The 14032-nt window shown below is 40.2% G+C and overlaps 1 protein-coding gene across 1 annotated transcript in view; it reads left to right on the forward strand.

Annotated features, from left to right (window-relative positions):
• Positions 1 to 13166, forward strand: part of taok2b (TAO kinase 2b) — a 33079-nt gene extending 19913 nt beyond the window's left edge. The window contains exons 18-20 of the mRNA XM_037691410.1: positions 6258 to 6470; positions 10612 to 10794; positions 12104 to 13166. Of these exons, the coding sequence (XP_037547338.1) occupies positions 6258 to 6470; positions 10612 to 10794; positions 12104 to 13036 (1329 nt within the window). The 3' untranslated portion in view covers positions 13037 to 13166. The remainder of the gene's footprint in view (positions 1 to 6257; positions 6471 to 10611; positions 10795 to 12103) is intronic.
• Positions 13167 to 14032: the final 866 nt, after the last annotated feature.

Consider the following 14032-nt stretch of genomic DNA (forward strand, 5'->3'; position numbering starts at 1 on the left):
TCCATCAGAGTTCATCCCACCATCAACCCCAGAGAAAAGACGGCGCAGAGACATTGATGAGCTGTCAGAGTTTTACATCCCTGAAACCACAGAGGAGCTGGAGCCCTCACCACCTCCTCCTCCCCCTCTGCAGACCTCCCTCCCCTCGCTCTTTTCTCACGCCATCTGCCTCCTCCTCTCTCTTTCTGCTGCTGCCCAGCCCTCCAACCTCACTTTGATGCTGCTTTCCATCTTCCTCCTCTCCCTCCGTCGTTCTCCACCCCTCCCCTCTGTGGCCTCGCTCATACTCTCCGCCGAGCTGGCTTTCTTGGCACTCTTCTTCTCCTACCTCCTGCTACGATCCTGCTGCTCGCTGTCCCTCTCCTCCTTCCTGTCACTTAGCCTTTGGGCCAGCGGCCTCTTCAGTTTGGGTCTCTCCTTCAGTTTGGGGGTGTACTACATTCCCGTGATTCTGATCTCTGCTTCCTTCCTCAGCTCTCCTTCCCTCTTCCTTTCCCTCTATCTGGTCGTAGTCCTGGTTGTCAGGCCTGCTCGTAACTTCCTCCAGCACGCACCTCGTAAGATCAACCGCTTGTGCATGCGTGTCCTTTTCCGCCTTCCTCGCCCCCTGTTTGCCATGTGCCAGTCAGTCCTGGGAGGTGTGGCTGAGAGAAACCTTTATGAAATGTTCCCCAAAGCTGGGCGCAACTGGGGCGTGCGCCAGTCTAAAATCCCAGTTCCATTGAAGAGCTTACCGTTAGAGTGTCAGGCTCGCTGCAGTGGCACCTCTCCCCTGGCCAAGTGCCTGCTGTGGGGGAGGCGCTTCAGTAGACGACCGCTGGGGGTCCTGGCAGACATTACAAACACCATAGTCCTAAAAGTGATCAGACGGGTTATCAACAAACTGCCACTCAGAGTTTATATTAAACTCCAAACTCTGGGTCTGTTGAGAAAAGAGCTTCCAAGCCGGTTGCCCCTACTGCTCCCCCGGGAGGTCAGGGAGCGGAGGCAGAAGGAAAGGAGGAGAAGGGAGAGGGAGAGGAAAAAGAGGGAGGAGAGGGAGCGGATGTTTCGTGAGGAAGCGAGGTGGGAGTGTGGGTTAAGGCGAACTTCGTCTGGAAGGTTTGTCCGGGGGAAAATCCGCCCGTGGAGATAGCTGGAAGCAAAGGGGCAATGTGGGGGGATGTGTTGGCGGTGCGTTCGTGTGAGCTCGGTCATCATCACGCTCTGCATTCCATGTTTTCAACCATTGTTGGTGTTTTTGGTTTGGGCCCATGTGTCTCTCTTTACAACATTTCCAAACTGGTTTGTAGTCACATTTCTTAAATATTAGCCTCCTTTTAGAAGCGCACACGTACGCGTGTGCACACTGGCTGGAATCAGTTTTTGGCTGATAAAGCTTTAGTTAACGTGCACGTACGAGCACAAAGCCATACTGATGACGGGTCTACAGACTGATCTGTCCCAAATCCAGTGATATTTTAAACGTTTTATTGTTGTGCTTTTTGTAAAAGTCCCTTAAAGTTTGTTGATTTTTATTATTTTGCTCTTAATTTCTAAGACATTTTTATGGTTATTTTTGAGACCATTTTGTGCAATCTTGTGTTGTTTTGACTTTAGAGTGGTCTTATTTGATACGGTGCACTGATTTGTCAGTGCCTAGAACAACTATTACAGTGTTACAGCTCCACAGATAATATTTCACTCCTCATGCTGATTACTGTGAAGAAACAAAAAGGATACGTAATGATTTCACTAACTTAACCCTGAACACTAGCTGTCAGTGAGTAAAAAGTGCAATAAACAGCTGAGTGGGAAACACATTTGGACCATGATGAAACACTGTTTGAAGCCAAATGGAAAACGGCTAGTAGAACCCATCATCCAGAACACAAACCCTGATTTAAATGAAGGTTTCGTGTTAAACATTTTAAAGCCATTTTAATTCATAGTTTGTGAAATCTTTTTTTTTTTTATATAATGGCTGGACTATTCTATTGCCTGTGAAGCAATAATCTTGTTAAGATTTACCATGTAAACATTTTCCCTTTGTGATAAAATAAGAATAGTGCCTACTTTTTAACAGTTTGCACAAACTGTAGTCTTTTGTGAAGTGATATAAAGTGGAATCAAGATACGCAAACCAAAATAGGCCTTAGAGTTATATAATATAATAAAAATATATTTTATTTTTCTGTGTAACTTAATTTATCTGATGCCGGAGACATTCTTTGAGACGCAAAGAACAAGAAGTGAATGTGAAAGATGGAAAGTCCTCATAAAATGAAGATCCCAAATTACCAACATTTTTCATATTTCTTTCCAGAGGCTGTTAAAAAATGCCAAAGTTTTAGAGTATTTATTTTCAATTAAACCATAACTGCAGCTACAGTTCATCTTAGATGTCATGAAGTTTAATATTTCAGAAACCGAAGATGATCCATCGCTAATATTCAGTGACAGAAAAGTAGGAAATTAGTTTTTTAAATGCTTCAACCAAATATGTACTTTAGTTTCATTTATACTTTGGGGAAAAAAATACAATCAAGAGTGAAAACTTTGCTTAACTCACGCCTCATTGTTTAAATGTAACTTCAGCTGGACAGAAACACCAAAGTTCATTTGATGGAGTTGAAGTCGAGCCTTTAATGTGAAAAGAAGAATCTGTCTTCCTGTAAAGCGTCTGTGCTTAAAAAGAGAAAACAAGCCAAACAACGACAAACAAGCCGCGTGTTGATAGGAAACTCGATCGGACCCGTTTGAAGGGGAGGATTCAGAAGTTTTAAAGCTCAGTCTTAGCTGTGAAGCGACACGGGGAAAACAAAACAGGAAGGTCACAGTTTGTATTTCCTGTCGACCTGCTTCCACGATTTCAAGCTTTCAAAAGAGAAGTCTCACAGCAGACATTGTTTTGTTTGAATGTAATTTTTACCATTAATTTACATTTGTGTTCAGTTTTGACCTGTTCCTCTCTGTACGTTTACATGTTGCATTCTGTTTTGTTTGCATCTCCTCAAAGTTATATCACGTTTTTGTTTTAATTGATGCAGTATTTATGAAACTAGTACTGCATTGTTTTGGACGGACCTTTTGTCGTCCTCGTTTTAGCTGCATGGGTGTTCTGTACGGCTGTGTGCTCCGAAGCATAGAAAATTTATTTGCACATAAAAAAATAAATTCTTTTGTTTTGAAATCATTGTCCTGTCTGTTGTTTTTTTTTTTTTTTTTTTTAATTTCCCATTGTTGTCACCTCCTTATTTGTTCACCCTTTGCTGTTAACCATTTAATCAAAGATTCGTTTAGCGTTTTGTTTTTCCCTGTTTCTTTTCGTATCATCACACTTTAGTGATTGTCTTGCCTTTCTTTTGGTCAGTCGCAACAAAAAGTCAAATAAAACGTTTATTTCATGACAACTTCTACAGCTCCCTATATTGATTAAATTATTGGAAACTAAATCAGATGTTATCGATGTTTTAACAGGACCTATTATTAAAATCTGCATCAGTTTTAAACCTTCACAGTAAAAATATTTGATCTAAAGCAATATAATTTTCAGAAATATTTTAGAATTGCCTTATTTGTTAGAATATTGGAGTCAACATTTTTCAGTCACTTATTGATCTTTTGTTTGTGGAGTTGTTTCCCCACAAACCAGAGAAACGACTTCTGATTGGTTGGTCAAACTAACTAGAAGAAGGTGAAACTGAGTAGAGCATTAGCTAAAATCAAAAAGCAGCTAAAGTGAACAAAACCACAGCCAAAAAGTGGCTATAAATGGTAGAACATGCCAAAACTAAAAATCAGCAAGACTGCAGCTGCAGGGTTCCCAGTGACTTTGAAAATCAGGGAAAACCTGGAAAATTACTTCTACGTTTTCCAGACAGGGAAAACTCGAGGAAGTTGAACACCAACCTGATGATTAAAAGATATTGTGACTTGTATTAATGCTAGTATTCAAGCATTACTGAGTCCTTGTTCTGCTTTTACAGTGTACAAAGTACGTGTATCCTTACTGACTGGCTGTGGTTTGATATTTTAAAGTATAATTAATTATTAGGAATAATTGCTATTTGCATGTACCAGCCAGAGCAGGGGTTTTCAAACTGTTTGGGTTCAGGAACCCCCTCATAATCCTCATGTTTATTAAATAATTTTCTTCAATTTGTCTCTTTAATGCAATGGAAATATGTGTGTAACATAAATAAGGCCTGTTCTTTGATAGAGTTAATACCATTTTTCAACTTTTAAACATGGGGTGTTTTTCATTCAAGACACACTTAATTAACATAAATTTTGATTTCAACTTCCAAAAATTACTGTTTGGAGAAAATGTACAACATCAAAAAACACTTTAAAACTTTACCTATTCACATAATGAACATAAATGTATCGCCACTTATTTAAACTATTACAGAAAACTCTTTACATAAAACTGAACAGAATCACAAAAGCTGCAGTCGTACCAAGTAACAGGGCTTCATTTGTAAACCGATCAATGCCGGAACGGGTGGGGGTGGGGGGTGTCTGGGGGTCCTCCCCCAGAAAACGTTGAATAAAGTAGATGTGATTTCCTGCATTTTTGGTGTATTTTGACTAGGGATGCATGATATTGGATTTTTGGCCGATATCAGATATGCTGATATGTTGAACCTTATTTGGCCGATAACCAATACTGATATTTTATATACGTTCCTTTGTCAGAACATAGCACATTTGATATGCATAGCACTTTAACTTATATTAAATGAAAAGTGTTAAATGTTATTTATTAGCATTAGTCACCTGCGATGCTGTTTCACTTGTGGAGGCTTGTTCCAGGTTCGTAGCTGCAGTGTGGGATCCTCTGCACTCCTGTGCATCAAGGACAGACTTTTTAAGTTCAAAGTTGATGTCTATTGTGCCGTAAGCCTAATCATGCTAACGGGGCTAACGCTTAACGTCCAAATGTCTGTGGTGAAACTCACCCAAGTGCTATCAGCTATTAGCTTCTCAATGACGTCGGAAATGACGGCTTGTAACTCGGGTAAGGTTATGTCAGAAAAATATTTCTGACTGGGGACGATGTAGCGAGACTCAACATAGTCCAAAAATCTTTGGACTCCGACATCCTCAATGAAAAATAAAACTTCCACACCGCCGACATTCTGACTTCTTCCTCTCCACCGTGATCAGATCAAGTAGGCTCGCATGACGTCATCTTGTTGTGCTGGTGCTGCAGGCGTCCTTGTCACTGGGTTGTCACACAAAAACAGCGTCTTTTATAACGGTGAGTTATTCTGATGGAATGACCAATGTCCGATATTGAACTTTAATGCTAATATCGACCGATACAAGTCGATAATATTGTGTATCCCTAATATTAACGAGTTGTTAAACCATGTGGTTGTAAAAAAAAAATAATAATTGTGGACCACCAAGCACCAGCTGTCATACCTCCAGGGGTCCAGGGACCGCAGTTTGAGAACCACTGGGATAGAGTAAACTTACTGTCATCTCTGAAGATGACTGCCCTTCACATAAGATGCTAAGTTCTTAGCATGTGACTGAAATATCGCCTGGAATTTCAGGATTTATTCAGGAAAAGAAAGGAGTTTTGTTTTTATGAAATGCTGTGAACCCTGAGCTAAAACTAAACAAAGCTGTAGCTAAAAGCTAAAAGAAGCGGAACTAAGTAAAATAAAAATATTTAGCAAAACAGTAGCTTTTATAGGAAGACCAAAATCTAGTGGGGCAGTGAAAAACATTGTAAAGATTATTATGGAAAGAACTGGAACATCCCAATGTATTTCTAATGAGAATTTAATTTTAAATACAAAATAAGTGTAAAAGGTACAAAAACTAAAAGTAACAACAGTTGAGCAAAATATTTTATTATGCGAATAGTTAAAATTTGCACAAAGTAGGCAGCAGTGAAAATGCAAAAACTGTTCAAAAGTAATTATAAAAATGAAAACCGCTCATGAACGCTGACTCATCATTCTCACAAACTCTTAAGATGCATTTTGTAACTTATCTGTGTGGTCTGGTAAAATCTGAACTTTAAAAATGTAATCTAGTGTTTTGTTAATAGATGTACCTGCAGCTATTTGAAAGCTTTAAAGTTAAAACAAATGCATATAGATTACAGAGTTTATACCTAAATTTAAGATTACATGTAAAATGTTTTTCTTAACAAATATTGTAAAAAAAAGTCAGATTTTCTGTATTAAAGACACAACACACATCCAAAGCACAGGAGCGCTTCAGCCCAGCTGCTTCCATCTCTCTTCTTTCTCCAGTCCAAAGAGCTTCAGATAAAGCGTCAGTTCCAGGACACCTGCAAGATCCAAACCCGTCAGTACAAGGCGCTGAGGAACCACCTGCTGGAGAACACGCCCAAGTCGGACCACAAGGCCGTGCTGAAGCGGCTGAAGGACGAGCAGACCCGTAAGCTGGCCATCCTGGCCGAGCAGTACGACCACTCCATCAATGACATGCTGTCCACACAGGCTGTGAGTAAGGCAAGGACGCGTCACCCACTTCACACCCGCACCACACCAACACGTCAGGCCCTACTCGGGGCTCGACCGCCTGCCTGCTGCCAACCAGCTCGCCTCCTCCTGGTCCCACAGAGCTAACCACCAACTAAACTCCCACTTTCAAACCTAACGATTTGTTCACTGCTCTGTGAAATTCATTTTCCATTTTCATTTTATCCCTCTGAGTTTTTGGAAGGTTTAATCGCTTTTTAGCCTGAAGAGAGGCCAAGACTAACTATAGAAATTACATTTCCTGTGAAAATGCAGCGTGAATGCTTATTGCAGAAGAACTTGCTAGAAAAACAGCTGAAATTATCTAAAAAGCATGCTAAAATGTAGCTGAGATTGAAGAACACGACTAAATTAGCAGAAGAAAGCAGAAAGAACATGAATTTGCTGAATTAGGTTTTAAGAAGCAGAAATGAGCACAAAACTAGGGAAATTAGCTAAAACAAAAGCTGAAATAAGCAGCAACAACAAAAAAGACTAAAAAGGCAGAAAGAAGCTTAAACTACCGGTAGGAAGCAAAAAAAGCTAAAATGATTTTAAAAAATGTGGAATTAGCTGAAAAAGCTCAAATTAGCATAAAAACAGCTAAATGAAACCAGCAGTAAAATGTGAAAGGAGCATAACAAGCTGAAATTAGCAGAAAGAAGTTAATTAGGATGAAAGTAGCAAAAATTACCATGAAAAACTTGAATGTATCTGAAAACAGCTAAAATTAACTAAAAAAGGTAGCTGAAAAGGTAGAACAAACTTAAATTAGCAGAGGAAAGCAGAAAGAACGCGTTTGCCAAATTAGGCTGAAAGAAGCAGAAATGAGTACAAAAAAATTAAATTATCTGTAAAAAAAAAACTGAAATGAGCAAAAACAGCTGAAAAGTAGCTAAAAAGGCAGAAAGAAGCTGAAATTACCAGATGGAAGTGGAGAGATCACATTTTTTGAAGAATTTGGCTGAAAAAAGTTTAAATTAGTTGAAAAAAAAGTGAAATTAGCAGAAAAAGCTTAAATTAACATAAAACGGCTAAATAGTAGCTGAAATAGAAGAAAATTATGAAACTTGCCGAAATAAGCTGAAATTAGAAAGAAGTTAGAAGAAGCACAAAAATGTTGTAGTTAGCAGAAAGAACTTGAAATGAGCACAAAACAGCTGAAATTAGCTGAAAAAAGCTGAAGCAGAACAAAACGTGAACGGAGCAGTAAAAGGTTGTAAATGGATCTAAAGATTTGAAGAATGTAAAATGAGCTCAATTCATTTTTTATGAGGAAATAAATGTCAGAAAAGACTAAATATTTCAAAAAGCTAAAGTTGCACCAATAACAAAAGTCATAGCAGAATTGTCCTGAAAGAGCTGAATGATACATGATTTGTTGAAATAATGTAGCTTGAAAACTGCGGGACAAGAAAGATGGCGAAAACGTACGGAAGTAAAATGGATCACAATAGTGTGAATGCTTCATAAACATTCACACAATAATGTTCAGCCACATATTTAAACCACAACAGCCCAGTTATAGATTAAAAAAAGATCATTTTAGAAGTGTGTTTCTGTCAATTTCACACTGCATCATATGACTTTTTGCTCCACCAGTGGATCTCCAGATGAGTTGCCTTTCATGTGGATGTGCATCACACTTTATAGAAAAATTACTCTGAATTGTTCCTCCCCCAACTGATAATTGATTCTATATTTCATTGACAAAACATTTAGCCCAACCTTTACTTCAGGGCTGCACAATGTTAGAAAAACCTTTTTATTGTGAAATATAATGACTAATGTGCAGTCATTTTCATCCTTTTTCATCCAACACCAACAACACTTCACCTGAACTGATACCATTGAAACCAGATGTGGGCTTTAATCACAAATATCACTGGCATCCAGAACTCAGATGCACATCACTCAGAAAATGACAGCCTGTGATTTATCACAGTCCAGGCCATCCTTTCTGATGGCAATGATGTAAATTTGTGATAAATTGTGCATCCCTAGAATAACCCACATTATTAACAAAAATATGAATAATCTTTAAATTTTTCTGAAATTTAAACCTCAGCTGAAGCTTTAAGATATTCATGGCAGAGTGAATCCAACATAAAAAAGGGCTGTCCTGACCTCAAATGGTGCAGTTTGAAAATTAATTAATTAACTTTCATTGTTTTGTTTTTGTTTGATAAAACTGAATTAAAACTCATTTCTTCTAATCTGTATAAAACTGAAACTGACAACCTTCTTCCAGAAGATTTTACCTGTAAATTGTCCATTTTATGTCTGTAAATTTCCTTATCATCTCAGCTCTCCAGAGTGGTCTAGTTTCAGATTACTGTAATTTCTGGACTATTGAGCACACTCAAATATAAGCCACGCCCACTAAATAAATAAAAATGTTCAATTTTGTACATATATTGGCTGCACTTGTCTATAAGCCACGGGTGTCTGCGTTGTAACAGGAGATATTTACACAAAGATTTTTCAAACTTTTAATTAAATATGTACTGGTAACATACGCAAATACGTACAGTAAAAGTTTATTTCTGAACAGTGCCTGTAGCGAGACTGGTTAAAAATAAATAAATACAGTAGCCTACCAGGAAACGCCTAGCTTACGTGCAGCAGCTTTATTTCCATCTTCGAAAGCCAGATTGATCGCCTTTAACTTGAAAGCTGCGTCATCTGCATTTTTGTGTGTTTTCCTTGAGGAGGCGTGTTCATAAAGTTTAAAATAACTGACCTGAAGAAATTAGTGAGAGTGCGTTTAATTTACAGTAATTCAAAGTTTCGTTGGTCTGCTGTGGTCTGTTCGTTAAGTTCATTGGTCAAATTTTATTTTTTACCTTTATTTATAACAGGTAGTCTCACTGAGTCATGAGGACCCACCCCTAAAAAAAACGTGTATTGGGCAGCCCGGGTGTGACAAAGCTAAATGTTTTGGCGGCAGGAAGCTCGTTAGCCCGTCGAAAAAAATAAAAAAATCCATAAATTAGCTGCAGCATTATATAAATTGTGGGGTTCAAAGCGAGTGAAAAAGTAGCAGCTTATAGTCTGTTAATTACGGTATTTATGAAAATAAATTCAATTTACCATAGATTCACAATTAAAATGGCTGCCCCAGAGATGACTCAAACCATGGAGTTTAATTGTGACTTTCTATGGGCAAAACTTCTGTTGTACAGGGAGATACAATGCAACACCAGTTTGGAGCAGCAGTAGAACAAGATTAAAACTGATGCATCAGATCAGGACTGTCGGTAAAGTTAACTAAATCATGATGTAGATTTATAAAACGATTTAAGTTCTGCACAACTGAACAGGTTTTTACTCATGCCTTTCAGTCTGATTCAGAGCTGCAGAATATTAAAGGATAAGGATCATCCTCTCCACCTCACACTAGATTTCATCGGATCTTTTCATAGCTGAGCTCAGTCTTCTGCCTCCGCATGCACTAAGCCTGGGCTTTTAAATGAATAAAACATATTAGGAAGAGGATGTGATGAAACAGCACGTCTCTTCGGTGACATAACTCTCTGCGACTTTAATTACCTCACATGGCAGAGAGCCATTAAAGCTCAGTAAACCAAATCCCCACTGCCCTTGTCTGTGCTCCAATCCACTCTTGCCGAAGGTAAAATAATCTGAATAAACTCCAAGGTCAGAAAAACGTTTATATATAATTAAATTGAGAACATTTTGGGGGGAACAAAACTTAATCTGTGCTCTCAATTTGCTCCATCAGACCAGTAAATGTGATGCTTTTAGATTTAATTGTTTAAATGATACGCTGATGATATCAGCATTTACATTTGAATTCTCACCGAAGCCTTGAATTGATTTTTCTGGTGCTGACTTTATTCATCAATTTCTCCCAGAAGCTAATACGTGATACTTTCAAGCTGCTGAAGCCAAAACACACAGGTATACGCTGATAAAATTGATTTTAAGACCAAATTCACAAAGCTGCTGTTCACTCTGTTTATCTTATGCTTCTCTCTTGCTTTTCAGAACGTCAAAATCTTTCCTTCTCTAACCTTATCTGCGCTGAAACAAGTATTATTTCCCAGATCAGTTGAGTAAAAGTCCTGTTTTCATCCCGCTCCTTCCTTCCTTCTTGTAGCTGCGGTTGGACGAGACTCAGGAAGCGGAGTACAAGGTGCTGAGGATGCAGCTGCAGCAGGAGCTGGAGCTGCTCAACGCCTACCAGAGCAAGATCAAGATCCACACCGACACGCAGCACGAGAGGGAGGTCAAGGACCTGGAGCAGAGGGTCTCCATCCGCCGCGCCCTGCTGGAGCAGAGGGTTAGACTTCTTTCACAGTCTGATAGGATGATAGTTCAGGAGTTTGGTGAGCTCAGAAAAATTCATCAAGGCTAAGAGAAAAATGCAAAGTACCTAATAGTAATCATCAAAGCGAGGTAAGGTTTTTTTTTCTTGGAAATTACAAGTGTATAAAATTTTAAAAGTTCACTTTGCTCTGACCGCTCGTCGTGTTAATTTGAAGTCGTAGAGTTAAGTCATCAAGTTGTACTTTGCTTATAAAAGCTACAATAGACACTCGGCAAAGACATATATGTGTTATTTCGATGTAGGAAATACAGGAACAAAATAACTGCACTTTGTGTTGATTTGTGGTTTTACAACTGTAGTTCTTAAAAATACAAAAAGTAATAACACATTTAAAGAGACCAAAAGGCTTGACTCATGATACATATGAAACTATAACAATATGATACAATGATATGATACGATACAATGATAATGATACCATAGAATGATATGATACAATGATACAAGATGATATATAGGCCTGTCACGATAACAAATTTTGCTGGGCTATTAATTGTCTCAGAAATTATTGCGATAAACGATAATATTTTTTGAAATTTTACAATAATTATTCATTATTGTCAAATTTAAGAAGAAATGTTTAATTTGTTTTGTGTGTAGTAACTTTATTCGACCACCGGATGTCAATATAAAACTGTTTGAACTGAAGGCAGGATAGTGAGGGAGCGAGCAGCGTGTCTCTTTAAGAAAAATGGGAGGGAGGCCCCTTGACGTGACATGGGCTGTCTCTCTTCATTTCTCAAAATGGCGGACGCTCTGTGTGGTTTGAGCTCTTTAGCATAGCATTTTTCACACAAAGCTTTTAATTAAAAAAAATCAGTAAACAAGTTCTCAACTTCTTTTTGCAGAGAACAACAACTTTTTAGACGAAGGCACGGGTTTCAACCGTGAATTTTGAGCTTGGACAAGACAGAGTATTTTTCCCGAGGTTGGCCTGTTAGCTTAGCTTGTAGCTTAGCTTCTCAGCTTAGATGCTTTTAACGATCCAAAAACGAGATTTTGGACGATTAAAATGGATTTTAAAGAAAAAAGAGAAAGGGAGGGGTCAGTGAAGAGCACCGGAGTTGAGCTTTTTGTCATCCAGTGTCTTCAGTAGAAAGAGAGAGACAGGAAGAAGCGATGAAGCCGATAAATAAAAATGAGGTTGATAATTTTCATTTATCATCTGATTAATTGATTTATTGTGACAGGCCTAATGATACAATGATATGAAACCATATGTGTGATATGATATATGTCCTCTTCATTGGTCTTTTTCTAGATAGAGGAGGAGATGTTGGCCCTACAGAATGAGCGCTCGGAACGTATCCGCACCCTCTTGGAGCGGCAGGCCAGCGAGATTGAGGCCTTTGACTCTGAGAGTCTCCGTCTGGGCTTCAGCAACATGTTGCTGACGGGCATGCCCGGTGACGGCTACACCAAGCAGGGCTACTCCAACGCTCCGTCCTCCAGCTCTCGCGCTGTCGGCCACTGGAGCCACGGCGTGCATCAACAGATCCCGTCCTCGCAGCAGCTCCCTCGCCGCAGTCACAACAGCAGCAGCAGCAGTGGCGTCAGCAGCGGTGCCGGGGACCGGAGGAGCGAGTCCTCCTCTTCCTCCCATGGCTTGGCATTGGCTCTGGGTCATGGGCGGGACGGGAGGGACCTGCAGCATTCATCCCGCTCCTCCGCCTCCTCTTCCTCATCCTCCTCCTCGTCTTCCTCCCACCACCAGCGCCACCACCTGCCCCAGCACTACCATCACCAGAGCACGCCGCAGCTCTACCGGGAGCGGGAGAGGGATCGAGATAGGGAGCGGGAGAAGGAAAGGGAGCGGGAATGGGCTGGAGTGCGAGGCTCAGGAGGAGACCTGGCCCACCCACACCCCATGCCATTCTCCCATCACCTCCCCTCACGCTCGTCCTCTCAGTCCCTGGCTATGCTACCTCCCCCGCCGCCTGCTCCTCCCTCCATTTCTGGCCCATCCTCCTCTTCTTCCTCCTCCTCCTCCTCACAGGTAGGGATATTTGGAGGCGGTGGGCTGGCTGTGCGTGGTACCCCCAATCTGATGGCCCTGAGGAACAGCCCCCAGCCTCTGAGGAGGACGGCGTCAGGCGGGGGGCCTGGAGGTGCCGGTGGCAGTGATGGCGTCCTGAGCCGAAGCACCTCAGTAACATCGCACATCTCCAATGGCTCCCACCTCTCCTACTCTTAGAGAGGAGGAGGAACATCACACTAAAGGAGGGAGAGAGACTTCTTTTAGAAGGTAGCTATCACAGGCTGCATCTTAGTCATTTCAGTTTGCCCCCTTCCCTTATTCCTTTCCAACTCTTTGGACAGTTGAGACACAGAGAATTTAGGGATTTTCCTTTTTTCTCTTTACGCACAAAAAGTCAAGGAGATCAAAAGGAGGCCAAAGTGATATTACTGAGCTGCAGCCTGCCTCCTTAGACTCAGGGTGGGTCGGGAGGGTTTCTCCCATTCTCACAGGTAGATAGAGAGGAATGTAACCACCGGTATTATCCTTGGATTATGGTAATTTTAGACAACAACAAAAAAAACAACAACAGGATGTTTCTGTTCAGTGTTTTATCTTTGTATAAAAGGGAGCTAGGATGCGTGAAGGTTGAAACGTTTGATCTTTACAGTGCCTTGAAAAGGTATTCACATTCTTTGGATGGCCAAGTTTTGGTATGCTTGTAGTTGTGTCAATCGGTCAAAGTTTGGGATATTGTTTTGTTACCTAACCCTGCTTTAAACTACTCAACAGCTTTATCTGTGACCTGTCTGGTGTGCTCCTTGGGCTTCATGATGATATTGATCACTCATGTTCTGTAACAAACCTCGAGGCCTTCACAGAACATCTGGATTTATACTGAGATTAAATCGCACACAAGCGGACTCTATTTACAACCACATATCATTTTCCTTCCACTTCACAATCATACACATCAAATCTGAAAACAGAAATACTTTGATGTTTGTGGTTTTAATAAAACGTGGAAAAGTTCAAGGGGTGTGAATACTTTCACAAGAGGCACTGTAGTTCCTTTGAAAGCTGCAGTGAGAGTCATGTCTTCTTCTATGATGTTCTGTAGCGGAATGGAGAAAGACGGAGGACATGAGAGGACTAAAAGGGACGGTGTTTTGTTCATGTGTCCGGACATTATTTAGTAAATTGGACTCCTGAGAAATAAAAAACAAACAGAAG

This window comes from Nematolebias whitei, chromosome 17, assembly GCF_014905685.2.
Source record: "Nematolebias whitei isolate Nwh7 chromosome 17, NemWhi1, whole genome shotgun sequence".
Classification (NCBI taxonomy): Eukaryota; Metazoa; Chordata; class Actinopteri; order Cyprinodontiformes; family Rivulidae; genus Nematolebias; species Nematolebias whitei.